This window comes from Suncus etruscus, chromosome 11 (assembly GCF_024139225.1).
Source record: "Suncus etruscus isolate mSunEtr1 chromosome 11, mSunEtr1.pri.cur, whole genome shotgun sequence".
In the NCBI taxonomy this organism is placed as follows: domain Eukaryota; kingdom Metazoa; phylum Chordata; class Mammalia; order Eulipotyphla; family Soricidae; genus Suncus; species Suncus etruscus.
The window spans coordinates 74,535,711-74,563,633 of record NC_064858.1 but is presented as its reverse complement, the minus strand read 5'-3'; the positions used below and the strand labels follow the sequence as shown (position 1 = coordinate 74,563,633).

At 47.5% G+C, this 27,923-nt stretch overlaps 1 protein-coding gene across 1 annotated transcript; it reads right to left on the bottom strand.

The window, feature by feature from the left end:
• Nucleotides 1-149: 149 nt before the first annotated feature.
• DDX11 (DEAD/H-box helicase 11) lies at nt 150-27,290 on the bottom strand. Its single transcript, XM_049783648.1, has 26 exons — nt 27,147-27,290; nt 21,407-21,655; nt 20,594-20,680; nt 20,152-20,309; nt 15,943-15,988; nt 14,181-14,288; nt 13,937-14,024; nt 13,226-13,434; nt 10,883-11,035; nt 9,511-9,557; nt 9,141-9,220; nt 7,988-8,032; nt 7,816-7,883; nt 6,863-6,901; nt 6,575-6,674; nt 6,314-6,448; nt 5,922-6,034; nt 3,666-3,738; nt 2,586-2,689; nt 1,806-1,955; nt 1,458-1,526; nt 1,278-1,378; nt 913-997; nt 565-643; nt 264-418; nt 150-179 (listed from the first exon to the last, which is right to left on the bottom strand). Exons 1-26 carry the CDS (start codon nt 27,288-27,290, stop codon nt 150-152), a joined length of 2,715 nt encoding a protein of 904 aa, XP_049639605.1.
• Nucleotides 27,291-27,923: the final 633 nt, after the last annotated feature.

The following is a 27,923-nucleotide window of genomic DNA, read 5'->3' as shown; positions in this document are numbered from 1 at the left end:
TTTCTTCTTTCCCTATTGGCTTTTCTGTCTAAGCTGGGTTAGACATTTGCCCCGGATCCCAGAAGAGACCTAAGCTGGGCTGGAGATTCTCCCTGAGATTTCACTTTCATAGAGCAGGGCCCAAAGAAACAGTCAGTGGTACATCATGGTCAGGAAGAGCCAGCTTTCTCACGATGAAACTGGGGAGACAGGAGGAGGGTGAGACCCCAGCTTTCAGGAGAAAATTTTTTCAGGGAAGAGAGGGAAAGGGAACACTCACTCACCTTCCGCAGACAAGCAATGGCACGGCCAAAGGTAGCAATGACTTCCACCCGTTCTCGGATCCAGGCTGGCAGCTTTGCCAGGACTGTTGGGCGGCTGTAGCGCTGGTCCAGGAGTACAATGCTGGCAAAATCTTTCTTGTGCCGGATGGCTCTGCCTGCATGGGGGCCAAGCCAAGAGTGCGAAGTAAACCAGCCCCTCTGCCCCTACTGGACAATAATAGTGCATCTATTCCCTTTCGTCAGTTATGTTTTGCCAGAAGCCTCCTCCTCCTATCACTCACCTCAACAGCCTCTGGCTTACCTATAGACTGGTTGACAGCCTTCATGCACAGATTTTCCACCAAAGCCTTACCAGGAGGGGGATTCCCAGGGGTTCTGGGCTGGGAAGGGCAAAGGAGACAATCAGAGTCTAGTGTTTTGAGAAATGGACTCTGCTGGACTTTGGAGCAAAGCCAGTAGCTATATGGGCACCATGCCGGTATCTGGGAGAATAGACAACACCATGAGGATGTTCAGTGTCTAGGGGTACAGGCCTCTCTCCAAGCCCTTGGGAGGGGCAGTTTTGGGTAGTCCAGATATGGCCTTGGGAGATCACCCCAGGGACCATGAAATCTTCCCCGTCCACCCCTGGAACCTCAAGAGTGCTCACAAGGGCCTGATCCAGGTAAGCCATCTTCTCTTGCAGCTCAGGAGACTTGATATTGGGGTAAGGCATGCCCACCATGACCACACACCTAGGGGGAGCACACAAGTATCAGGGACATGTGGGTAGCCAGGCCATCCCCCTGTACTCCCGCTCAGAAAGTGTCTGTCAGCTAAAAGATTAGGCAGCTAAAAGATTTAGGCAACTGAGTCCTGACTAATCAGGCATAATCTGAAACATATCTCCCTCAATCTTGGAGTCCCCAACCCTCCCCTAAACAGTGGAGGACACGGGCAACAGTGGGTACGCTTAGATACCCAAATGCAGGCAGGTGTTAAAAGCCAGGCAATGCACTGCTGCTTACTGCTTACCGGCCAAGATTGTCAGAAAAATTGATTCCTTCACTCATTTTCCCTCCAACCACAGCAAACAGCAGGGCTCCGGTCACCTGGCCTCCTTCCTGGGTACAGCGCTGTAAGAAGGGTTTGTGCCAAAGCGTGGACGCCATCCCAATTCTTCCCAGTTGCCCCAGTGACCCGTTATGGGCTTACCTCAATGCACTTGGAGTACTCTAGCAGCACCTGCTCCACCTGGTTTGCTCTCTTGGGTTCCTGAAATATCTGAAGGCAAACAATCGACATCCCCAAACAAAGGAATTTAGGTGAGCTCCAGATAACATATCTTCTACCTGGGGGACTGGAGCATCCCATCTCTAAATCAGGGGCTCTGAGCAGTAAACAAGGATTAGAAATTGTAGCAGCAAGGGGTGCAGGAATAGGATACAGCCAGGCTGAGAGAAGTGCAAATTCGTGAGGTCCCACAGTCTGATTTCTTATGCACAAGGCATTCCAGGAGCAGCAATGTTCACCACTATGCAATGTAGGACTGTGGCCACTCACCTTTTTTTTGGCAGCCAGACTATCTAACAGACCACTCTCCTGCCAATGCGCGTGGACCTGGCGTTGGTACTCATAGGACGGGAAGAAACAGACCAGCCCTCCAGGGATCACAGTGCACAGGTTACAGAGAATGCGTCCCGTCTCGTGTATCTGAAGGAGACAAAGCACTGTATGAGGCTTCTTTCCTCATTTTCCCATAGGTTATGGGTTCAGGGAGGCAGACAGAGACTAGGTGGCTCTTCTGGAGTAGAAATTACCCCACTGAAATGTACCAGTGTCCATGCCAAGCACATCCAGCAATGGTCCTGGTGACAGTCTCTGTCTCTGTCAGACACCAGAGCTAACAGCACTCTGGAATGCCACCCAGTCCTCTCTTTTCCAATGTCCTGGGCAATACATAAAGCAACTATAGCCAACAGGGCACTCAAAACCTCAGGTAGTATCAACACCCACCTAGAGCTGAATTAATGGCAGGAAATAGAATGTGTGAGTGGCAGAGGGTATGGGGTGCACCTACAGTGGGTGCAGAACTTAAGGATACAGGAATTGATCTCTGGCATATTACATGGTCCCCTGAACACTGCAAGAGTGATCCCTGAATGCAGAGCCAGGAATAGCCTCTGAGCACTGCCAGGCATGGGTTCCTCCAAAGAAAGGAAGGTAGGGAGGTAGAAACACAGCTTGACCTTGAGAAACATGCAGACAGTTCCACCTGGCAACCCCCATTCCCCTTTCTGGTCTCTCTCCTTCCTGTGAAAAGGGAGGTTGACTGGTTCTTACCATCTGAGGCAGCTCTCTCCTCTGGTATGTGAACTCCAGCTGCTGGTTGGAGGGCCCAGTGCAGAGAACAAGGGGCAGAATATTGTCTGGAGGGATCACGTGACCTGGTTTAAGATCCAATGGGAGGCTGAAACTCCAAAGGCAGAGTCCAGAAAGAGCAGTCACCACCATTGTCTCCAAAACAAGAATAAAGAGGCTGGAGCGATATTACAGCAGGCAGGGTATTTGCCTTGCATTTGGCTGACCCCGGTTCCATCCTTGGCATCCTATATAGTCCTTGAGCCTGCCAGGAGTAATTTCTGAGCGCAGAGTCAGGAGATAACCCTTGAGTTCCACTGGTGTAGTGCAAACACCAAAACACCAAAATAAAAAATAAATAAAAGGAATAAAAACCTTGCCTTTCCAGACTTGGAGTAACAGTGTAAGCCCTCCTCCTCCTACCAAATGTTTCCATCATAACATTTAGTGATTGCCTCTGCCTTCACCATAGATGGAGGGATCAAAGAATGAGAGTAGGGCCGGGCGGTGCGCTGGAGGTAAGGTGCCTGCCTTACCTGCGCTAGCCTAGGAGACGGACCTCGGTTCGATCCCCCGGCGTCCCATATGGTCCCCCAAGCCAGGAGCGACTTCTGAGCGCATAGCCAGGAGTAACCCCTGAGCGTTACCGGGTGTGGCCCAAAAACCAAAAAAAAAAAAAAAAAAAAAAGAAATTAAAAAAGGGGCCGGGCGGTGGCGCTGGAGGTAAGGTGCCTGCCTTACCTGCGCTAGCCTAGGAGACGGACCTCGGTTCGATCCCCCGGCGTCCCATATGGTCCCCCAAGCCAGGAGCGACCTCTGAGCGCATAGCCAGGAGTAACCCCTGAGCGTTACCAGGTGTGGCCCAAAAACCAAAAAAAAAAAAAAAAAAAAAAAAAAAGAATGAGAGTAGAGAACCCTCAGCAAAGGCCAAGACTACTTACTACCTCATGGTCCTCCCACCGAGAGGGGTTTTAGCCTCTCACTGGGCCTTGGGGTCTGCAAAGACATGAAGCTCAACTATACTAAGAGGACAATGTAAATGTGTGGGCCCTGGAGGCTCACCACAGGAGAATTCCACCACTCGTTCTGGTTCCACCCCTGCACACGCCAGCAACTGCTCCCGGAAATCAGACACCTGTAGGCCAAAAGGATGAGGTTTGATGTTCTCTGACTGACTCGGGGATAGGGACCCTAGCAAGGAAGGAAACAGAATGGCTTAAGGGATCCGAGGTCTAGGCTGGGAAACAGCAAGTACATGAGGAGAGAAGTAGAAGAAAATATTGATAACTAGTTTCGGGCAACACATTTTTTTTTTTTTTTTTTGGTTTTTGGGTCACACTCAGCGGCGCTCAGGGGTTACTCCTACATTATTTCTATGCTCAGAAATCACTCCTGGCAGGCTCGGGGGACCATATGGGATGCCGGGACTGGAACCACCAACCTTCTGCATGAAAGGCAAATGTCTTACCTCCATGCTATCTCTCCGGCCCCTGGGCAACAGATTTTTAAAACAAAAACTGAGTGCTGGAGCCAGAGAGATAGCATATCAGTGAGGCGTTTGCCTTGCATGTGACCAACCCAGGACAGTGGTGGTTCAAAAGAAAAGAAAAGAAGAAGGGGAGAGATTCTATAATACAACATATGGAGATAATGGAATACAGAAAAAAAAAAAAAAGAGGTATTAGATAACTAGAAAAACTTTTATGGACAACTGTAACTGAGGAAAAAAGCAAGTTGTAAGAACACAAGAGATATTCCCTGTTTTGCTACTCAACTATATCCTATTATAACATATGACAAAATATCTTTTTTTTTGGGGCGGTCACATCCGGCAGCACTCAGGGGTTACTCCTGGCTCCATGCGCAGAAATCACTCCTGGCAGGCTCGGGGGACCATCTGGGATGCTGGGATTCAAACCAATGATCTTCTGCAAGAAAGGCAAATGCCTTACCTCCATGCTATCTCTCTGGCCCGACAAAATATCTTCTGCTGATGAAAGTGTAACCTTTTTCCCTATTTTTTGCTTATCTCTGTTTTCTACAATATTTTCCTAAAACTGCATATATTAAAATTGAGAAAAAACTCACCTCAGCAAGAGCACAGTGGGTAGGGCATTTGCCTTGCACGTGGCCAACTCGTGTTTAATCTCTAGCATCCCATATGGTTCCCTAAGCCTGCTAGGATGATTCCTAAGAAATAGTACAGAGGATAGGATACTTGCCTTGCATGTGGTTAGCCCATTTTGATCCCCCAGCATTCCATATGGTTCTTTGAGTTTGCCAAAAGGGATCATTTTTTTGTTTGTTTGTTTGTTTGTTTTTGGATCACACCTGGCAGCCAGCGCTCAGGGGCTACTCCTGGCTCTATGCTCAGAAATCGCTCTCCTGGCAGGCTCAGAAGACCATATGGAATGCCAGGATTCGAACCACCATCGTTCTGCATGCAAGGCAAATGCCCTACCTCCATGCTATCTCTCCAGCCCACCAAAAGAGACATTTGAGTGAGATCAGGCATAACCTGAGCATTGCCAGGTATGGCCCAAAAAACAAAGTAAAACTAAAAAAAAAAAAAAATGGATTGAAGAGATTGTACTGGAGTCACAGTTCAATCCCTAACACCAAAAGTTCCATTGAGCATCAATGACTGAAGCCCCAGAGACCTCCAAGCACCATGAGGTGGCCAGAGTAACCCTAGGAACCATAAGGCCTGAATATCCTCGAGTCTGAGTATCCAAGAACCACTGGGAATAGCTCTAAGGTCCCAGAGCAGTGCATGGGAGGTACCAGTAAAAAGGAAAACAAATAGATAAAAGATAAAATTTTTTTCTTGGAGTACAAGAGAAATGGCACTGAGACTCCCAATTGATTTTTGTTTGTTTGTTTTTTGTTTTTTGGGGGCCACACCCAGTGGTACTCAGAGGTCACTCCTGACTATCTGCTCAGAAATAGCTCCTGGCAGGCACGGGGGACCATATGGGACACTGGGATTCGAACCAACCACCTTAGGTGCTGGGTTGGCTGCTTGCAAGGCAAACGCCGCTGTACTATCTCTCCGGCCCTGAGACTCCCAATTGAGAGCCTGTAGTCCAAGAAGGATTTCCTCAGAAGCACTCTGAAGCCACAGTGAACTATAGAACCAGGTTGCAGCTAACACTGGACCGAGGCACCATGCAATGGACACTGTCTGCTCATTCATGTCCTTCTGAGGTTTGGGGACCCACAGGAGGGCCAAGTGCATCCACCCTTGGCATCCAGGTATCCTTCCTGTCCTGTTCTATGTCAACAACCAGAAACAAAAGGCTGCATCTGGAGCCTTACCGGCTGCATTGTGCCCCCTGCGATGACCATGGCTCGGCATTCCTTTACCACTTGGGCAAAGTGCATGGCTGGGTTCAGGAGCAAGAATTTGAGGGTACTCTGACTGAGGTTTCCTGAAAGAGACAGAAAAGGGCACTCTGTGAGGCTCAAAGATCTCATTTCAACTTTGAGTGACCCTCTGATTCTTCCTGACTATCCATCACCCACATCAGAGCCATGTGGCTGAAACTCTGGCCACAGGGATCCTCAGATTCTCTGGCCTGAAATCCCACCAGCACCCTGCAGACTCCCAACCCAGCTCTTTTTACTCACCCAGTAGCATGAGAGGCTGGAAGCCCAGGATCCCGTCACCCTTGGCTCCCCAGTTCCCAGCTAGCCCCTTCTGGAAGTACCTCGGCGGCTCAGGATAATCCTGCCGTCCTGGTTGGTACTGGTGAGAGACGCGATGAAGCCTTCAATGTGCATCAGGGGGGAAGTGGGTCGGGGAGGTCCAGCCTCTTCCTCCAGGGAGGTGGCAGGAGCTGCAGCTAGACAGCAAACAGAGCACTGTGATCACAGCTCAGGATGAGGTCCAGGCTATACTATCAGTTGAGCTTAAGTCACTGGCATAAAGGGAAGGTAGGGTCCTAACCCTACCCTACCTCTAGACGCACCTGGTTGCAGGCTTTGCAGGAAGTGCTGAAACCCTGCAAGCCTGGGTGGCTCCCTGGAAGGGGTGAGGACAGCGCCATACTTCTCTGTGAAGCCAAAAAGCTGGGAAAGGGATGACAACAATGTGGGGGTAAGGAGGACAGCTGTGGAGATGGAGGGAGACTGGGCCAGTCTGACCCCAGCTCTGACCTGGTGCCAAGCACCGTATGCCCACTAGCAAAGTGCCTTACAGGAGAAAAAGGACAAAGGGTTCAGCCCATCCCTCCTGACCCAGCCAGAGGAGCGAATACCTTTCTGCTGATCTTGCTTTTCTCAAAGTAGTGCTGCACCTGCAAAAGCAAACATCTGTGAGTGCGTCAGGGTTTCCCACCTGGGGTAAGTACCTGCCTTCTTGAACACTCTAGAACTCAAGGGGTACCAGTCATCACTAAGTTTGAGTCCAGCACCTCCTGTGGCCAAAGTGTCACTTTCCTTTCTAAGGCACCTCTTCTGCCAATATCCCTCGATGATCTGGTGTCTCCTCACAAATGTGCCTGCATGGCTCTAAGCTTTGCTAATGGGGCTCAGTGACAATTATGTCCTACTTTTCTTCAACGGAGTAACATTGGTGTTGGGTCTCAAAAGAATAATGGTTAAAGGAAAAACTGCGGGCCAGTGAGGTGGCGCTAGAGGTAAGATGTCTGCTTTGCAAGCGCTAGCCCAAGAAGGACCACGGTTCGATCCCCTGGCGTCCCATATGGTCTCCCCAAGCCAGGGGCAATTTCTGAGCACTTAGCCAGGAGTAACCCCTGAGCATCAAATGGGTGTGGCCCCAAAAACAAAAACAAACAAAAAGGAAAAACTGCATACAACAGTGGAGCCCAAGCTGTTGACGTTGCATGCCATGTGTCTCTGGGTTTATTCATTTAGTGAGGTAGGCTCATAGTTGGTTCCGTGGGCTGAGCTTTAGATGCAGGAAACCCAGATTCAAGTTTTAGCACCACAGGTTCCCCTGTGTACTATCAGGTATGGCCCATGCCCCAAAAAGGGAGAAAGAAAAAAAAATATGAAAATAAAATCCTGAGGCCAGAGAGATAGCATGAAGGTAGAGCATTTACCTTACATCCAGAAGGACAGTGATTTGAATCCCGGCATCCCATATGGTCCCCCATGCCTGCCAGGGGCGATTTCTGAGCATAGAGCCAGAAGTAACCCCTGAGCGCCGCTGGGTGTGACCCCCCCCCCAAAAAAAAAAAAATCCTACCTTGAACAAATTGATATTGTCAACTTGGCTCTGGAAAAGAAAGTCATTGATGGTCTTCAGCTCAGTTCCTAAAGGAGGACAAACGGGGCCATGAGCTGCTGGCCCAGAGAGCACAGCTTCTGGGTTCCAGGACAGTTCAGGAATGATCTTCCAGTCTGAGGTTAGTCCTTACCTGACTGTGTGAGGTTCTGCATGTTGGGATTTTGGTTAATATTTCCTAAAACCAAAAATTCATACAGATCAAAGGCTATATTCATATAGTTCAGCAGGTAAGGTACTTGGCCTTACCTGTGCAAACATGGTCAACCTACATTTGATCTTTGGCACCCCAAGCAGTGACTCCCAAGAGTTACCCCTGAGCATTACAGAGTGTTGCCTCCAAATGAAACAAATCCATACAGATCAGGAGGGTGGGATCTGGCTCCACTTCCTCCCATTCTATAGGATGCTTGTAAGAGTATTCGTGAGGCGATAGGGTTCCCAGCTTACATGCACAGAACCCAGAGTACAGGTCTTAGGGAACCTGAGTCAGACCCATGCACATCTCTTTCAAGGGGCAGGAACAGGGTGCTCACCCCACTTTAGACAGATCTGGTGGACAGGAGCAAGGCCACCAGAAATGGAAGCTAGATAGCAGAACTCTGGTTGGCTATCACTCATCCCTCCACAGGGTGCCTGGCCTGGTTGCTCCCTTTATGGGCACTCTGAAGCTTGGGCTTCAGAACAGGAATACCCTCCACTTATAATCATAGTAAAAATTTTTTCTTGAAGTTTGACCATACCCAATGGCTCTCAGGGAACCTTATGCAGTGGTGATGGAATGAGGGTCAGCTACATGCAAGGCATACACTTTATCCCATGACTATATCGTTCCAGTAAGAATTGTTATTATTACTACTACCTGTGGAGGAATACAGAAAAATAACAAAGGAGAAAGATAATGATTCTAAAGAAAGCTAAAGCTTCAGCTATGCCACCACCACAATAACAATAACAATAAAAAAGAAACTTTTTTTGTGGGGGGGGGGGCCTTGACCCACACCCGATGGTGCTTAGGGTTTACTCCTGGCTTTGTGCTCAGAAATAGCTCCTGGCAGGCTCGGGGACCACATGGAATGCCAAGGATCAAATCTGGGTGGGCCAAAAGCCAGGTAAAATGCCCTACCCACTGTGCTATCTATGGCTCTGGCCCCAGAAACAACATTTTAAAAATTAATGGTCAAAACAAATCTTGAGGCCACAGAGAATGACTGACCTCCAGAAAATCCAGTAAATTCCAATTCTGAGCCCAACAGAACCAGGATGAGTACAGACACTGTACTTACCACCTAGGACAGCCACAAACTTCTCCAACAAGAATAAGATCTGCTTGATGTACATAAGGTTCTTGGACTTCAACCGCTTCCTGAAGGGATAAAACCAATGGACAAGTGTAGTAATGTTCTACCAGCAACTTGCCTGCTCCTGTCCTATGTTGAAGTCTTTGTTGGCTTCCCTTCAACTTGAGTCACAAGCTACATGTTTCCCTGCCCTTCTCGGGGAGCTTTGTGTTCTGAGCATTCAGCTAATAAGAAGTATTGTCTGTAAGAAACAGGATGACCAGCATCTCTGGCCAGACCCAAGTCAGAGAGAGAACCCAAAGGCTTCCTCCCAGAAGTAGAGTCAGCTGCTGAGGTATTTGGGGCAGTATCTTACTGGTATCGTTCCATGTACTGGAGCAGCTGAGAATGGGCCTGGCAGAGCTGGGGAGAAAGGAGAAAAAGTGTCAGGGGATAGATAGTCAGCTCACGGCAAATACCCAGGGAACATTTTTTAGGGGAGGGGAGGGTTTGAGTCACACCTGGTGGTGCTTAGGTGTTACTCCTGGCTTTGTGTTCAGAAATAGCTCCTGGAAGGCTCAGGGGATCACATTGGATGCCAAGGATCAAACCTGGGTTGGCCACAAGTTAGGTAAATGCCCTACCCACTAGGCTATCGGTCTGGCCCCAGAAACAACATTTTATAATCAACAGTCAAAACAAATCTTGAGGCCACAGAGAACGACTGACCTCCATTGCCTGTAACATCTAATCATGTCAAGGAAACACCTGGAGGCCATCAAGGTGAGACTGGGGCTTAGAATAGAGGAAACGCCTGTTTTTTTCATGCCTTTGGGTAGGAGGGAAGGTCTGCAGCAGTGTCCCTGGAAGGTTATGCTAAAAGCAATAGACATTCTCAGGAGTGAATCCCCTGCTAGTTCATGTCAGGAGGAACAATCTTCACCGAGTGACAATTAACTCTAGGCCACAGCCACTCAGACACTGGCCACAAAAGGTGGAGGGAGTAGAAATATAGCGGCAGTGTCAGAAACACCAACCATCAAATCCAGCTCCCCATCTGTTAGCTGTATGACTTTGGCACACTGCCAAATTGCCCTAAACCTGGGGCTGGAGCAATAGCATAGTGGTAGGGCGTTTGCCTTACAGGCGGCAAACCCCGGACAGATTCCGGTTCGATTCCCAGCATCCCATAAAGGTCCCCCGAGTCTGCCGGGAGCGACTTCTGAGCAGAGTCAAGAGTAACACGAGTGCCACCAGGTGTGATCCAAAGACCTCCCCCCCCCCAGACCAAAAAAAATTGCCCTGAACCTGTGTTCCCAGCATCAAGTAGGGTACCTAGCAGAAAGGGCAGAGAAGCTGCATATGGGGTCTGGCATTGACAGTGATAAGTCAAGAGCTGCTTTCAGAAATCTCAACCATTTCCCAATGAAAACCCTTCAAAGCATCATCAGTTACAGCATCCAAAGGACAAGGGATGCCTGCTTCCCTCAGATCACATCTTAGTTGAAGGCACAAGGGCTGACGGACTAAGGATGGAAATGGCCAGTGAAGAACACAGAATGAACAACCACTAGGCCTGATCTCCTAGTCTCAAAGCTCTTCTGGGAAGTGTCAGCATGATAGGGCAGCCTGATCAAGCCCCAACTTTAGCGAGACCAAACTTTAGTACCCAGAGAAACGACCTCGTCCCAGTGTGCCGCCCCGTCTTCCACCCCTGGTAGGACCCAACACAGCCCTTGCTCACTCACCTGGGAACCGCTGACCTCGATACTGTAGATGCTGCTGATGGTGTCAATCAGGTTGTGTGCTTCGTCGATGATCACCACCTGGCCCGTTAGCTGGATACCTGCAGCTTGCCGGGTGGCTGCATGTAGCAGCATCTGGTAGGGTAGCACCACCAGCTAGAGGGGCAGATATTAGCACCAGAGAGATGAGTTCTTTTCTCCCACAGGTTGGCCTGGCCCACCCGAAATTCCTGCCTAGATGAGTCCAATTTCTGATTTGGAGTCCCTGGAGATTCTAAAGGAGAAAGCTGCAGCCACAACCTTGCTTGAGAAGTTTGAGATGTGGGTTCCAGACAGACAGGAACTCATTGTAGGGACAGAGATCTGTCTTAGTACTATGGGTATGGTGTCTGCCTTGCATGTGGTGACCTGGAGTTGACCCCTGACACCTCATATAGTCTTCCAAGCCTGTCATCAATGATCCCTGAATGTAGCGCCAGGGATAATCCCTGATCACCATGGGGTATGGCCTAAAACTAAACAACAAAAAAACAGAACAAGAAAGAACTGATGAAGAAAGTGGTAAAGGGGGCCAGAGCGATAGCATGGTGGTTAGGGCATTTGTCTTGCATGTGGCAGACCCGGGACCAACCTAGATTCAATCCCCAGTATCCCATATGGTCCCCTGAGCCTGCCAGGAGTGATTTTTGAGTGCAGAGCAAGGAGTAACTCCTGAGTGCCACCGGGTGTGAACCAAATCCCCACCCAAAAAAATATTACTAGAGAGGAAGAAGAAGAGGAAGAGGGGGAGGGGGAAAGAGGAAGAGGAAAAGAGAGAGGTTCTGTTTTTGGGTTTTGGGCCACATCTGGTACCCTCAGGGGTTACTCCTGGATCTTCACTCAGAAATAACCCCTGGCAGGCTTGAGGGACCATATGGGATGCCAGGGATCACGGATCAAACCCAGGTCTGTCCCGGGTCAGCCACGTGCAAAGCAAATGCCCTACTGCTGTGCTATCGCTCCGGCCCCTGTTTTTAGTTTCAGTTTCTAGTTTTGCATGCAGCTGACCCCAGTTCAATCTCCAACCCCACATACAGTCTCTATAACCAGAAGAGATAACTGAGGCAGAGCAAGGAACAAACCCTGAGCATTATCGGGTGTGGTTCAAAAACAAAAGTAAAGTTCCTGCAAATTGGAGCACCTCACTCTCCATCTGGATAGAAGTGTCCAAACATAAATCTTGTGCTATTGCAGAGACCAGGATAGGTCCTAGATAGCTGAGGTCCGGAGGGAGGTTTTCTGGATTTCTTGAGATGCACTCCTGATGGGCTCTAATCCAAATGGGCAACTAAGGAACTACAGAAAATTGCTGCTATCAGGGGTCAGAGTGATGGTTCACAGGGCACTTGCCTTGCACAGCCAACCAAGGTTTGATCCCTGACATCTCATATGGTCCCTCAAGAAAACTATCTGCACTAATAATCTGAGTGCAGAGCCAGGAGCAAGTATTACACACCATCTGGTGTGATACCAAAAGAAAACAAGCAAAAAGGATAACTGCTATCAGAGGCTCCTACCCCTTTGACAACTGACTCAAGAGCCTCTGTTCATTGCACAGGTTCTCCCCATGACAAATGACTCCCCAAGTATAATTAAGGACTTGCATGATGGACTGGAGAGACAGCTAAGATGCTTTTTTTTCTTTTTTTGCATGTAGCTAGCCAGGTTGCCTGGTTTGATCCCTGGCACTTCCATATGTTTGCCAAAGTGGGAGAGAAAGAGAGAGAGAAAGGGAAGGAGGGAGGGAGGGAGGGAGGGAGGGAGAAAAAGAAGAAAGAAAGAAAGAAGAAAGCTGTGTAAGAGCATTCAGACTGATTTTGACTCCCTAACTACAGGTTGGTTTTCTTTTGTTTTTTGGGGCCACGCCCAGTGACACTCAGGGGTTACTCCTGGTTATGTGCTCAGAAATCGCTCCTGGCTTGGGTGACCATATGGGATGCCAGGGATCAAGCCATGGTCCGTCCTAGGCTAGGACATGCAAGGCAAACACCTTACTGCATGCACCACCACTCTGGCCCCACCTAACTACAGCTTTATGACTTGTTCAAGCAGTGGCTTTCTGTCTCAAGACCAGCTTAGAGTCTTAGAGTACAGATACATGTAGAAGAGGGTGATAAGTGAGGACCATAACTCTGAAAGCTTCTGAAAATGACCCTGTTCCAGATCTTGCTCATCCACTGTCCCAGCCTCTGCTCTAGCTGCTCATGAGTTTACACTGAGAATACACAGTCCTTCCTGGATCATAACTCCATCCTGGCTGAGGCAGCCCTTTGAGCAGGAGTTCCTGCCCAGTTTCCTGGGTCTCACCTGCGCTGCAGGAATGGCGAACCGGCTCCCATAATAGGGACAAGCGTGGGTCTCTTTTCCTAAGGTCACCAGTTGCTCGATGTCCCTCACCGCCACCAGGACCTCGTCCCGGAAGAACTGCAGCTGTTCATGGCTGTAGAAGGGGCAGGAAGCCCGCTGCTCTCGCCGTCTCCGCTTTGGCTTCTCTTCCTCTGCTTTGCTCATTGTTTCTGAGAGTACAGGCAGGGGACAGGAGTGGGTTCCATAATGGCCAGAATCATAGTCAGGGGTGAGCTGCCAAGTCAGGTGGGGCTCTCCTATCAGGCTGCTAATTCTATCTGGGTTCTCTAGAAAGAATCTTCGAGTCACGGTTGCATAGAAACACTGGTCCAGGCAGAAAAGCACCCTTTCCCAGTGAGTGGCTGACAGGAATAATTGGGGCTGCTGGGGACCATTTTTTTTTGGGGGGGTCACACCTGGCAGTACTCAGGAGTTACTCCTGGCTCTATGCTCAGAATTGCTCCTGGCAGCCTTGGGGAACCATATGGGATGCTGGGATTTGAACCATCATCCTTCTGCATGCAAGGCAAATGCCCTACCTCCATGCTATCTCTCTGGTTCTGCTTGGCACCATTTGTATTGTAGGTGCTATAATTGGCCCACACCCTCCCCGTCCTGTCTTCCCATAGGGTACCAGGGGTCTATCCTCAGCGCTACAGCAATGGTGGCTACCTTGTGGGCATCTCTGCATCTCCAAGCAGCGGTCATTGATGAGCAGCACAGAGCCCAAGATTCTCACATCTTCATTGACACAAAGGTTCTATCTCAGCAGGAGAAATGTGCAAACTGAATGATCTATGAGATTTTCACTGGGGTATCCTGCCCAGCCTTCTGTTATCCCCCACTCCATGGTCAAAAAAAAGCTGACCCTACTACCAGCTGGTCTCTTACCTTCCAGGACCCTGCCTTATTTTACCTGTCGAGAGCCGAGGGAGACCAGCCGGGTGTCCTTGCCAAAGGGGCTCTTCTGAACCTCCTGCACAAACTGGGTCAGCTGGGAGTGTGTCCGACTGCAGTAATAAATCTGCTCAGAGGAGAAGGTGCAGATTCAGCAAGGTGACAAGCACATCTCCAAAAGGTGCTGTAAATGCAGGAGCATGGAGCTGAACAGGCAGAGATACAGGGATCATGAACACAACTGTATGTGGTGGTTAACAAGACGACTTTGTCCAGAAAATGAATATAGAAACCCCCCCAGTCTCATTACTCTGATACCCCACAGTCCCATTTAGTGTTCTGGAGAGCTGGCTCATTGGAGGAGAGAGTGTTCCCTCAGGGATGTCAAGACAAAGAGAGATTCGATCCCAAAACTCTCAGAAGGGGGCCGGTGAGGTGGTATTAGAGGTAAGGTGTCTGCCTTGCAAGCTCTAGCCAAAGAAGGACCGCGGTTCGATCCCCCAGCATCCCATATGGTCCCCCCAAGCCAGGGGCAATTTCTGAGCGCTTAGCCAGGAGTAACCCCTGAGCATCAAACAGGTGTGGCCCCAAAAAACAAAAAAACAAAAAACTCTCAGAAGACTTGGAGGAGCTGAGCTGAGGTCAAGTTAGCAGAGTAAGGAATCCTTAGAGAGCAGCAGAAAAATTCATTACAGAGATCTGGGTGCATGCACTCTCAAGGGAGGGAGATTCACCAAGACCTTATTTTCACTGAGAATGCAAAAGTCCTAAATGCATCAAGTGAAAGTGGCTAATGCATCAAAAAATGTTTTTTAAGTATGTTTTCTTTTTTTTTATTTTTGGTTTTTGGGCCACACCCGGCGGTGCTCAGAAATTACTCCTGGCTATCTGCTCAGAAATAGCTCCTGGCAGGTGCGGGGGATCATATGGGACACTGGGATTCGAACCGACCACCTTAGGTCCTAGATCGGCTGCTTGCAAGGCAAACGCCGCTGTGCTATCTCTCCGGCCCCAACTATTTTTTCTTTTGGCCACATCTGGTAACACTCAGGGGTTACTCCTGGCTCTGATCTCAGAAATCGCTCCTGAAAGACTAAGGGGACCATATGGGATACCGGATCTGTTCCAGGTTGGCCACATGCAAGGCAAATGCCCTACTGCTGTGCTATCACTCTAGCCCCATGCTTTTAACTTTGAGAAGTGTCCAACTACCTGTGTCTCAGAGCAGTCCCTGCCATTGAAAATGCCTGCAAAAAGGAATAGCCATCAGAAACTCAAAGAGCAGAGTACCCTTGCTGCCTTCTGTGCCCCTCCCCATCTCCAGTGGATAAAGGAACTGGAAGCCTTTAGGGTAGGTCACACAAAGCCCAGGATACCAGACCCAAGTCTCGCCTCAAAAAACGGTCTCCCCAGACACCCCAGAAACTTTGCTCTGATCACCTGGAAATCCAGGTTTGGGTTTAGAGAGCTCAAAGTCAGTGAATCAGGGGCCGGGTGGTGGCGCTAAAGGTAAGGTGCCTGCCTTACCTGCGCTAGCCTAGGATGGACCGCAGTTCGATCCCCCGGCGTCCCATATGGTCCCCCAAGCCAGGAGCGACTTCTGAGCGCATAGCCAGGAGTAACCCCTGAGCGTCACTGGGTGTGGCCCAAAAACCAAAAAAAAAAAAAAAAAAAAAAGTCAGTGAATCAAAGGCATTTTTGCCATTGCAGAGTGAGCAGTTCTGGGGGTACTCATGCCCTCATATACCCACCTCATATACCCACCTCCCCCTGACTCTTACCTTCATGACATGTTCTTCTTCCAGGTCATCCTCTTCCTCCTCAACTCTAAGAATGGAAAAAGCAAAATTCCTTCAGTGGACTCAGGTCACTAAGCATTTGCCACCTGCTCTGACTAGTTCCAGGCATGAGTGTGAAGAGTTGTTTCCTCTTCAGAGGCCAATGGTGCAGCCCTAAGCTCCAAACCCTACTAAAGGAGACAGAAAACTCATCCCAGGAAGCAGGTTCCACCAAACCTGTGCTGACTCCAACCAGTCCTCTGGCAAATTCTTTGGAAAGAGCCTGCTTCAGCCTCTGGCAGTGTTTGACTTGCTGCTCTGGGAATCTATTCCCTTCACTGGTCACCTCTAGCAACTAGATGTCTCTCAGCTTCCCCAAAGACACCTCAGAGTGTTGGTCACACAACTGTCCTTGCCTGAAATGCGTTATCTCATCTCCCTCCAAACTGATCTTGACCTCACAACATGAAGTTCTCCATTCTCTAGCAGGAGGTGGCTGTCCGCCCTGCTCTGACAGACATTCTGTGACCCTTGCATTCCATGTTTGGAATACCATCTCCTTTGTGTCATTTATTCTTTTTTTTTTTTTTGGGGGTCATACCTAGCAGCGCTCAGGGGTTACTCCTGGCTCTATGCTCAGAAATCACTCCTGCAGGGCTGGAGAGATAGCAGGGAGGTAAGGCGTTTACCTTTCATGCAGAAGGTCATCGGTTCGTATTCTGGCGTCCCATATGGTCCCCCGTGCCTGCCAGGAGCAATTTCTAAGCACGGAGCCAGGAAAAAACCCTGAGCACTGCCGGGTGTGATCCAAAAACCACAAAAAAAAGAAATCACTCCTGCAGGCTCAGGGGACCATATGGGATGCCAGGATTTGAACCACCGTCCTTCTGCATATAAGGCAAATGCCTTACCTCCATGCTATTTCTCCGGCCCTATCTAGTCATTTATTCTTGTCTTGTCCGCATCAAAGGCAGGTCTGGACACCGTGTTCAAAGTTCCTCAGTATGTGTGGTAGAGGGACTGCCCAGGAGTGCCATTCATGTCCCAGCTGCACATTTTATTCACATTCCTGCTACAGGCACTTTAGAGCCCACAAAACCCTTCCATAGGTATACTTTACTTTCAGGAGCATCCCAGGTCTTTTCCTTGGTTCCCTTAAAAAGCTTTTTTTAGGAGCCAGAATGACAGCACTGTAGGTAGGGATGACCTAGGTTCAAACCCTAAGATGCAGCTGACCCAGGTTCAATCCCTGGCATCCCATAGGGTTTCCTGAGTCTGCCAGGAATAATTTTTTTTTTTTGGTTTTTGGGCCACATCTGATGATGCTCAGGGGTTACTCCTGGCTATATGCTCAGAAATCACTCCTGGCTTGGGGGACCATATGTGACACTCAGGGATTGAACCACAGTCTGTCCTAGGCTAGTGCAGGCAAGGCGGACACCTTACAGCTGTGCCACCGCTCTGGCCCCCAGGAATAATTTCTGAGCACAGAGCCAGGAGTAACCCCTGAGTACCACCGGGTGTGCTGCCCCCCAAAACCCCACAGTTTAAAATTATTTAATTATGTATATAATTATATATAATTGAATTTTAGGTCCCCGAAGTGCTTAGGAATCATTCCTGGCAGTGTTTTAGGAGACCATATGTAGTGTTGGGATCAAAGATGGGTCACTTGAACGCAAAGCAAATACCCTATCTGCTGTAATTTTCCAGCTCCTGAACAATTGTTTTTGTAGGAGTACTGAGGGTGGTCACATATCTTTTCGCAATATAATGAAAATCATCTCTATGATTAAAAACATCTGTATGTCAAGCATGAAGAGGTCAGCTCTAGGAAATTAAATTTAAAAGCTTTTGTTTCTGGAGTCAGAGAGATAGAACATTAGCCTAGCATGCAGCTGACTCTGGTTTGATCCCCAGAACTACATGTGGCTCCCCATTGCTATCAGGAGTGGTCTAGGAGCACAGAGTCAGGAGTAAACCCTGAGCACTACCAGCTATAATAGCTGGGTGCAGAGTAAGCCTTGAGCAACACTGGGTATGGCCAAAAAAAAGGGGGTGGGGTGGGGAGATACCCAGGTTCATGGATAAGAATAGTTAAAATATCTCCTTATTACCCAAAGCTATATCTAAAGGTTCATAGCAATCCCTATCAAGTTTCAAATAGCATTTTTAATAGAAATAAAAAATATCGCTCTCCTTTTTTTTTCTTTTCTCTTTCCTGCCTCCCTCCCTCCCTCTCTCCTTCCCTCCTTTCTCTCAGGAGCCCTCAAAGCCTATGGCCCCTTGAGTCTAACTGGGTTTTTCCTCTTTCAGAAAAAAAAAAAATATCCTTAAAAAAAATCCTACTAAACTATCAAGATCCCAAGCAGTCAAAGAATTTTGAGAAATAACTGCTGGGCTTCAGGTGGGGTTATAGCTCAAGGGTCTGGAGTGCATGTTTTGAATGTGGGAACCCTAGATTCAACCTTTGACATTGGATTCTGTCAAGAGCACTAATGGGAAAAAAAGTAATCCGTTTAGGGGCTACTCAGACCTGTGTGTTTCACCTATATTATGGTATTGGTATAAAAACAGACTAACAAGTGAAACAACACAGAGTAAGTCCAAGCTATCGGGCAGTTAACTGAGAGAAAACAGGGAAAGGCTAAATCTTCAATAAATGGGGATGGGAAAACTATTCAATCACATGCAAAAAAATTAAACTATTCTTATACCATACACAAAAATATTAACTCAAAGGGATTGGAAGTTAAGCTTTCACTTGCATTTTACATTTATAGTCTGTCCCCATCCACAGACTGCAAACTCTCTGGGAGTAATGTAATTTCTCTCTTTCGGTTCCATAGTTATGGTTTGAGAAACAGCACTGCAACTAGAGCAGATACATGAAGAGAACTTGGGAAATGTAAAAACAAGTGACAGGGGATCTTGACATTTTAGTTGTCAGTGTTTTCTAGTTCAACTAGCAGGCTAGACATAACCAGTAAGAAACTGATATGGGGACTGGAGAGATAAAATGGAGGTAAGGCGTTTGTCTTTCATGCAGAAGGACAGTGGTTCGAATATCGGCATCCCATATGGTCCCACCAAGCCTGCCAGGAGTGATTTCTGAGCGTGGAGCCAGGAGTAACCCCTGAGCACTGCCGGGTGTGACCCAAAAACAAAAACAAAAACAAACAAAAAATAGAAACTGATATGGCCAGTCCAACAGAGGCCTGATAGGTGAGAGAAAAACTTAGGCTAAGAGGCTGCCTGATAACTGGTGCCATAAACATATATTTGATATATCTGTAGCTCAGAACAGTTTTTCTCAACTGGGGAATATACCCAAGGGAACCACTGGAGTCGGGCAGGAGCTCAGCATAAAACTAGGGAGAAATCAGTAGGTCAGGGGGATTATAGGAAAGGAATAATGTCAGAAGCGGTGGGCCACAGTCAGAAAAAATTGCTAGAGCATAACATCTAGAGTCAGGGGGCCGGGCGGTGGCGCTGGAGGTAAGGTGCCTGTCTTGCCTGCGCTAGCCTAGGACGGACCGCGGTTCGATCCCCCAGCGTCCCATATGGTCCCCCAAGAAGCCAGGAGCAACTTCTGAGCGCATAGCCAGGAGTAACCCCTGAGCGTCACAGGGTGTGGCCCAAAAACCAAAAAAAAAAACAAACAAACATCTAGAGTCAGAGAGGCTGGAGTCAGCTCAGTTCCTCTCCCATCCTGCCTTGCATCCTTGACCTGTCAAAATACTTTCCTGAGTCAGTTTCTTTCCTTTTTTTTGGACCACATGTGGTGGTGTTCAGGGGTTACTACAGGTTCTATGCTCAGGAATCACTCCTGGCTGGCTTGGAGGGCCATATGGGATGCTGGGGATCGAATTTGGCTCAGCAAGACGAGCACCCTACCCACTGTACTATGGCTTTACTCCCTGGGCTACAATTTCTGAACAGGAAGGGACCTACAGACCCTGTTATGAGGAAAACCAGAAGAAATACTTGAGCACCATCGACTAGCCAAGAGGAGGGCTGCCAGGATAGCTGCAGTCCCTGTCACACTTGAAGTGAGTTGGCTAAGAGGGAGGCAATGTGCAGACTTTGCCTCCATGCACCATTGCCTCCATGCACATTGCTTCCATGCACCCCTGGGGAACAGAGAAGCTGCTTAACTTTGGTCTTAAGGAAGAAGACCTGACTGGGGAGGCAGGAGGAGAAGCATCTCACCCAAGAGCTCTTCCTCTCTCCTCATCACTTTGATATTCATCGAGGACCACCTCCTCCTCCTCATCCTCACATGCCAGCTGCTCCTGCTGCTCAGTGCCTGCTGCCAGTAGCTCTCTGCTGAGGTGGAGGAGACGCTCTGTTTCCTCTTCTTTCTGTCTCTGCAAGAGCGTGGTTGGTGGGAAAACAGAAAGAAGTCATGGTCTTGGTCCCCATGTGGCTATTATCAAGAACAGAGACATATACACAACAGGTCTCAGCCTCACTGGATTCTCCACACACTGACCACACCTCAGTCACATAAGTCCTCCTCTCCTTGAGCTGAGTATTAGCTAGTGGAGGAAGGAAAAGGCCACTGAGGAGAGGCTCACAGACTCCACGGACTCCTAGGCACTTAGCATTGGGGGCCGCTTGCACACAGCACATCCTTCCAACAAGCCCTCACCGCACGCTTGGCCGCATACTGGAGCTGGACATTGTGGCGGAGCAGCTGCAGACGTTCTTCTCGCTTCTTTCTCCGGACCTGCTCCTCCTACAATAGGAAGCAGCCAGCAAAAATCCCTGTAGGAACCCCCTAAACTGGGCCTTTCTGCTAACCGATTGCCACTCCACATGGGCCAGAAGCTACAGCACCTTGTCACCAAACCCAGGTACCTACAGGCCTAACTTTACGGCTTGACAAGTCTGTTCACTCCCTCCCTAAGCCATATGTGCTCAGAAGGGTCTGGAGTAGCCATACTGCAATTACTTTAAAACTATTATAAACTCTGATACTTCCATAAGGTTAATAAATAGAGCAACAACTGAGTGTTGAAGGGAAATGCACGCAGCTGAGTGTGCAGCTGATGAGTCACATTGCCAATGGTGACAATGGATTCCCTCCCAGGACCAAGGGAACAAGAATGACCAATGTGAATGTCAGAACACCTGCTGACATCTGCTAAGAGGTCAGCAAAGGGGAGTCAAGAGATGGCATGGAGGCAGGGTGCATATAGAAGTATGGTGGTTCGAATCCTGGCATCCCATATGGTCCCCCGAGCCTGCCAGGAGCGATTTCTGAGCGTGGGGCCGGGTGTGACCCAAAAACCAAAAAAAAAAAAAAAAAAAAAGTCAGCAAAGGGCACAGTCTCTGATGGTCAGAGAGTCCAGAGCAGCAGAAGAGCCAAGTGTGGCCTGAGATCTGCTTCAGTATCTATCCCTGTCCTCTTTTCTATTCACTGGTCTACCTTATGTTACCCAGGTGTTACGCAGATATTACCTTGAGTCGATTTACCAGGTCCCTTTCTTCTTTCTTCTGCACAAACTGAGTAACCCAGTCAGGCTCTCCTGCTGGCATTGAGATGTTGGAACTGTCTTGGCAGGAAGATGAGATCAGTGGGGGCTGATCCTTCCCATGAGGTAAAAGGACATTTCCCCTTTGAAGAACTTGTGCTTCCTCTTGACTTTTCTTCTGTTCAAAGTCTCGGAGCCACGTAAGGGCCCCACAAATAAGACTTAAGGATTTTCCCTAAGGGAGGAAAACACTGTTAGAAATAAAGAACAGGGGGCCAGAGTGATAGCACAGCAGGTAAAGTATTTGTCTTATATACATACAACCTCAGTTCGATCCCGTAAATCCAAATGGTACTCTGAGCCTGCCAGAAATAACCCACAAGTGTCACTGGGTGTGGCCCAAAAACTAACAAGCAAAAAGAAATAAGGAACAAAACAATTTTCCCTAAATGTTTCAATGGGGGAACCAACCTATAAAGCCTTGACAAATCTGGGAGGAGGAAATAGAAAGCCCAACAAGTTAGAAGGAAGTCTGTGCAAAAGGGAGACCCCCTGGTTTAAAGTTTAATCACCAGTACCATACAGAACCCTGATTTCTGAATAGCTATTTGCACTCCCAGGTTAGCTAAAAACTGGAATTAAAAAAAAAAAAAAAAAAGGAAAATCCTAATTAGTAGGTATACTAAGATGACTCCGAGAAAGGAAGGAGATTAACAAAAGAATAGTCATAAAGGGGCCGGAGTGATAGCACAGCGGTAGGGTATTTGCCTTTGCCTTGCACGCAGCTGATCTAGGACAGACAGTGGTTCAAATCCCGGCATCCCATATGGTCATCAGTGCCTGCCAGGAGAATTTCTGAGTGCAGAGACAGAAGTAACCCCTGAGAGCAGGCCGGTATGACCTCCAAGACAAAACAAATAAACATAAAAGAATAGTCATGAAAAATAGAAGAAAAGGAGCTGGAGAGATAGCATGGAGGTAAGGAGCTTGCCTTTTCATGCAGGTCATTAGTTCAAATCCCGGCATCCCATATGGTCCCCCAAGCCTGCCAGGAGAGATTTCTGAGCATGGAGCCGGGAGTAACCCCTGAGTGCTGCTGGGTGTAACCCAAAAACCAAAAAAAAAAAAAAAATAGAAGAAAGGAAAAATTGCACAGAAAGCAGTTGAGAATGACAGAGAACTCAACACAGTGGAGTTTGTGAGAAACACCAGGTGGGCCTCTTAAGTATCTCATGCAGGGGACTAAAACCAAAAAAATTAAAAAAAAAAAGTGCTTTACATATACAGGATATTTTCCTACAAAATTTAAAATAGGGGGCTGGAGAGATAGCATGGAGGTAAGGAGTTTGCCTTGCATGCAGAAGGTCAGTGGTTCGAATCCCGGTGTCCCATATGGTCCCCTGAGCCTGCCAGGTGCGATTTTTGAGCATAGAGCCAGGAGTAACCCGAGCGCTGCCGGGTGTGACCCAAAAAACAAAACAAAACAAAAAAAGAATTTAAAGTAGGGACCGGAGTGGTGGCGCAGGCCGTAAGGCATTTCTGCTTTGCATGCACTAGCCTACGACAGACCAAAGTTCAATCCCTAGGTGTCCCATATGGTCCCCCAACCCAGGGGAAATTTCTGAGCGCAGAGCCAGGAGTGGCCACTGAGTGTCTACCGGTTGTGGCCGAAAAAAAACAAAACAAAACAAAAAAAAAATGACGTCTCAGGTGATAGATATGTAAGCACTGCATGGTAACATAATGAGAAAATTGAAATGAGGTAAATAGCCCATAGGATGAAATCTCACCTACGTGCTATGGGGAGTCACACGTGACACTCAGCTTTAATGTATCATAAAAATCACAACCAGGGGCTGGAGAGATAGCATGGAGGTAAGGCGTTTGCCTTTCATGCAGAAGGTCATTGGTTCGAATCCCAGCGTCCCATATGGTCCCCCGTGCCTGCCAGGAGCAATTTCTGAGCATGGAGCCAGGAGTAACCCCTGAGCACTGCCGGGTGTGACCCAAAAACTCCAAAAAAAAAAAAAAAAATCACAACCAGTCCCAAGATCCCATATTCAAAATCTTTGGTGTTTGTTAGTTTTGGATTATGTGTAGGTTTTTTTTAGGAGTGGGAGTGGAATAAGAGGCTACTCCCTCAGGAATATGCTGTATGCGGGACAGAACCTGAGGCTCCTACATGCAAAGCATTCTAGCCCTCTGAGTTATCTCCCTAGACACCAATACATGGAACATCACAGTCCAGAGAATTCCTTGAACTGAAGGATGAGAAGACGCTACTTCCACTACTCAAGGGATACCAGCAGAAGTCTTGACAACAAATAGCTGAACAGTGCTGGACACTGCAAATAGGCAATGGCTGAGACAGACATATGGGAGCAGACACACGCCTTCAGGAATAACAAAGTGAAATTGTGCATTACTACTCTCTTGCTAAACACTAAAGTGTACCCAGGGAACGAGGATACACACACCCACAACAACAAAGAAAGTCAAAGCAATAAAATCATAAGTTTTAGGAAAATCAGAAATGAAAGAGTGGGATATCACAACAGACATTACAGAAATACAAAGAATAATCAGAGATTATTTTGAGGGTTTTTTTTTTTTTTGGTTTTTGGGTCACACCCAGTGGCAGTCAGGAGTTACTCCTGGCACTATTCTGAAATCGCTCCTGGCAGGCTCGGGGGACCACATGAGATGCTGGGATTCCAACCACTGTCCTTCTGCATGCAGAGTAAACGCCCTACCTCCATGCTATCTCTCTGGCCCCTATTCTTTTTTTTTTTTTTTTTTTTTTTTGGTTTTTGGGCCACACCCGGTGACGCTCAGGGGTTACTCCTGGCTATGCGCTCAGAAGTTGCTCCTGGCTTGGGGGACCATATGGGACGCCGGGGGATCGAACCGCGGTCCGTCTCCTAGGCTAGCGCAGGTAAGGCAGGCACCTTACCTCCAGCGCCACCGCCCGGCCCCTCTGGCCCCTATTCTGAGAGAATTCTCAGAATTCTCTCAAAAAGAGAGAAGAAAATGGACAAATTCTTAGACTTTTATAACCTCCCAATTTGAACTAAGATGATCTGGAATATCTGAACAGACCTTTAACTATTGTAGACATTGAAATGGTAATCAAAAGTCTTCTCAAAAAAAAAAAAAGTCTAGGGACTGAAATATGATAGCACTGTGGTAGGGCATTTGCCTTGCATGCAGTTGACCCAGACGGACCTAGGTTCGATTCCTGGCATCCCATGTGGTACCCCTGCCTGCCAGGAGTGATTTCTGAGCACAGAATAAATATCAACAATAACAACAGACTTTGAGAGTAGTTTAGAGAACCAAATTTACTTCATAAGGGTAGGAGCAATTAAAAGGAATGTGAGACTGAGAGATGAAGGTGGTAGCTCCATACTTCTGAAACAAATATTAGCAGCATTGTAAATCATGCTAACAAGTGGCATATGTTGTCAAGTTAATGTCATTCTTTTGCAAAACATGCAGATACTCTATCATTATGCTCTGCTAAAACTAATATTCTATTAAATCTCAATTATCTCAATTATAGCTCCAAAAAATACAAAATAAGAAAAATATAAAGGGTCAGAGAAATACTCAAAAGGCTAGAGCACCCAGAGCAGAAAAGCCCCTGAATCCCACCAGATGTGGATTCAACCAAAACAAAAAAGTCTATCCCATAAACCAAGTCAGAAAAATCTTTTTCAATGACTGTTGGTTTACAACTTGTTTCACCCTAAACAAAGCTAGCCTCTTTCCTGTTCTGTTTATATGTCAAAGACTCACCTACGTGAGACAAGTTCTATATAGGCCTTTTGTCCACCTCCTCCCCCAATGGTCTTGGTGCTTAATAAAAACTGGTTTGGGGCCAGAGAGATAGCACAGCGGTAGGGTGTTTGCCTTGCACGAAGCCAACCCAGGACAGATGGTGGTTCAAATCCCAGCAACCCATATGGTTGCCAGGAGTGATTTCTGAGCACAGAGCCAGGAGTAACTCTTGAGTGCTGCCGAGTGTGACCCTAAATAAATAAATAAATAAACAAACAAACAAACAAACTGTGACTTGGAGAATGGGACGAGATGGGGCAGCTCTCTCACTCCAGGATGTTGAAAGTTCCCTGACTACACATTTCACCCTCTCTAGCTTGGCCTGGTTTATTTCCTGTGGTGACCCCTACTCCAGACCCATTTTTTCTTGGGTTGGGTTATGGTGTGTGAAGTCCCACAAGTGACCGTCATTATTCTTGGATTATATCAGTTAGGTGTTTGGTTTTTTGAGGGGGAGGATACATTCAGCTGTGCTTCCGTCATTATTCTTGGATTATATTAGTTAGGTGTTCGTTTTTTTTGAGGGGGAGGATACATTCAGCTGATTAACTCCTGGTTCTGCATTCAGGAATCATTTGTGGAAGGCCTGGGGAATCATATGGGATGCCAGAAATCAAACCCAGGTCATGTAAGTACAAGGCAAGAGCCTTACCTGCTGTGCTCTCTGCAGTCCCAGGACTAAGTTTTAAATATTATTTTCGGCAACAAAGAAAGAAATGTTCAATAGTATCAAGTGTTAGAGTGATACGGATTTGAAATCTTCAAATCTATTACCTGAAAAGTCACTCTGGACCCAGAGAGATATTCCAAGGGACTTTCTGAGAAGGAAGACATCTTGCACATTAATTACAAGAATGCTGGCAGAAAACCAAATGTCAACCATCCACTCTGCACACTCTACTCATGACCCACTGTATTCCCTGGGGTTCACTCTCTGACTTATTGTCTATAAAAGAACAAGTAGAACAGCAGAGAACCCTGCCTGCATTCTTCCTGTCTCAGGAGACACATCTCCAGAGAAATCAACAACTTTCATTAGCAAGTGAGAAAGAATCCCTTTCAACTTTATTCATTCCTAACTATACCAAACTCTGAGTCTCTCATGGGCCTGTGACACTCAGCACATAATAGGGCCCGAGGGGAGGAAATTCAGGTTCTTGTTTTTACCATTCATAGTACATGCTATAAATAAATAAATTAATAAAATAAAATAAAAGAGTGCAGGATCAAACTGTAATATTCTCCAGGTTCCAACTCATACTCAATGGAAGACTGCTGATATATCTTTCACTGCAAGTTAGCAAGAAAAAACTGGGATCCTGACTGGATAACTCAGTCATCCATTCTCTGAAAAAGCCAAAGGATATCTATGATTTCAACATCAAAGCCATGCATGTGTTCAGAGGAATCTGCTGACTCAGTTGCTATGGTTCATAGTTTCCATGTCCATACAAATTTCCATCTGCCAATTTTCCTCAGACTCTGGGATGGAAGTAAGCAATAGAATACAGGGCTCACAAAGATAAGTTATTGAACCACTTGACCAAGATTGAAACCATGAAAAGTACTCTGCACAGGTGAACAAACACACATGACTGCCTGAACTGTCCTCATGGGGCTCTGTCCTCAACAAGCCTCATGGGGGCTGAGAGCTGACTACTCATACTTTTTTTTTTTTTTTTTTTTTTTTTTTTTTTTGGTTTTTGGGCCACACCCGGTGACGCTCAGGGGTTACTCCTGGCTATGCGCTCAGAAGTCGCTCCTGGCTTGGGGGACCATATGGGACGCCGGGGGATCGAACCGCGGTCCGTCTCCTAGGCTAGCGCAGGTAAGGCAGGCACCTTACCTCCAGCGCCACCGCCCGGCCCCTGACTACTCATACTTACAGTGCCAGTAGGACTCTCAAAGATCCCAATCTTGCCTGCCTCCAGCACCTGGTACAGCTCTGTCATGAAGTCTTTCTGGATGGAATAGGGTGTGAAGGGAAAAGGGAAATGGATATCACCAGTTTCCTTGGCTTTATTGGCCATGACCCTGGGGGGAAGAAAACAAATTAGTAGTCCTCTGATGAGTCAGGAAGTTCTGGCTTATAGTACTTTCCTTATGCAGTCTCAAAACTAGGCTTTCTAAGCAGAATCCATGCTCTCAAGATTCTATGCAAATTTTCACAAAGTCAACCCAAAACATGCAATCTTTCTAGCAACTTACTTCAATTGGCTAAGGCAGGATAATGTACATAGGAGAATCCCAACAAGAATCCCTGCCAGGTCCTTCAGGGATGACTTACTGTTTGGAAACCTTCTAAGCCTTGGTGGAAAACCTCCTGAATTCTATGGCTTAGGGATAAAGATGTTTGTGGCTTCTTCCCTCACTGCTCTGCACCATTCACATGACAGAACTTGCTTTCCTCTAGATATTTTTTAAGACCTGCTAAATTGTGAATTATAAAATGCAGCTTTTGGAACTGGCTCAAGTTAACATCTGCCTCCCAATCCTACAGGTATCATTTGGGGGGTAGGGAATTTGGGACCACACCTGGTGATCACCTAATCTCAACTCAGTACTTCAGTGGTTACTCCTGGTAGTACCAACACTGGTTAATGCTCCTGGGTGACTTTCCTACCTACTCCCACTGCAGAGAGTTTAGAATGAGTTTGATGTGG

Bases quoted from the DNA above. Each gene is read 5' to 3' on its own strand.
- DDX11 (XM_049783648.1), bottom strand. From the start codon at position 27,290: ATGGCCAATAAAGCCAAGGAAACTGGTGATATCCATTTCCCTTTTCCC. The intron at 15,989-20,151 runs GTGAGATGCTTC...TTCCATTCTTAG, and splicing joins GAGAGAGGAAGAGCTCTTGG to AGTTGAGGAGGAAGAGGATG. The intron at 6,035-6,313 runs GTACTTCCAGAA...TGTCTCTTTCAG, and splicing joins GATTATCCTGAGCCGCCGAG to GAAACCTCAGTCAGAGTACC.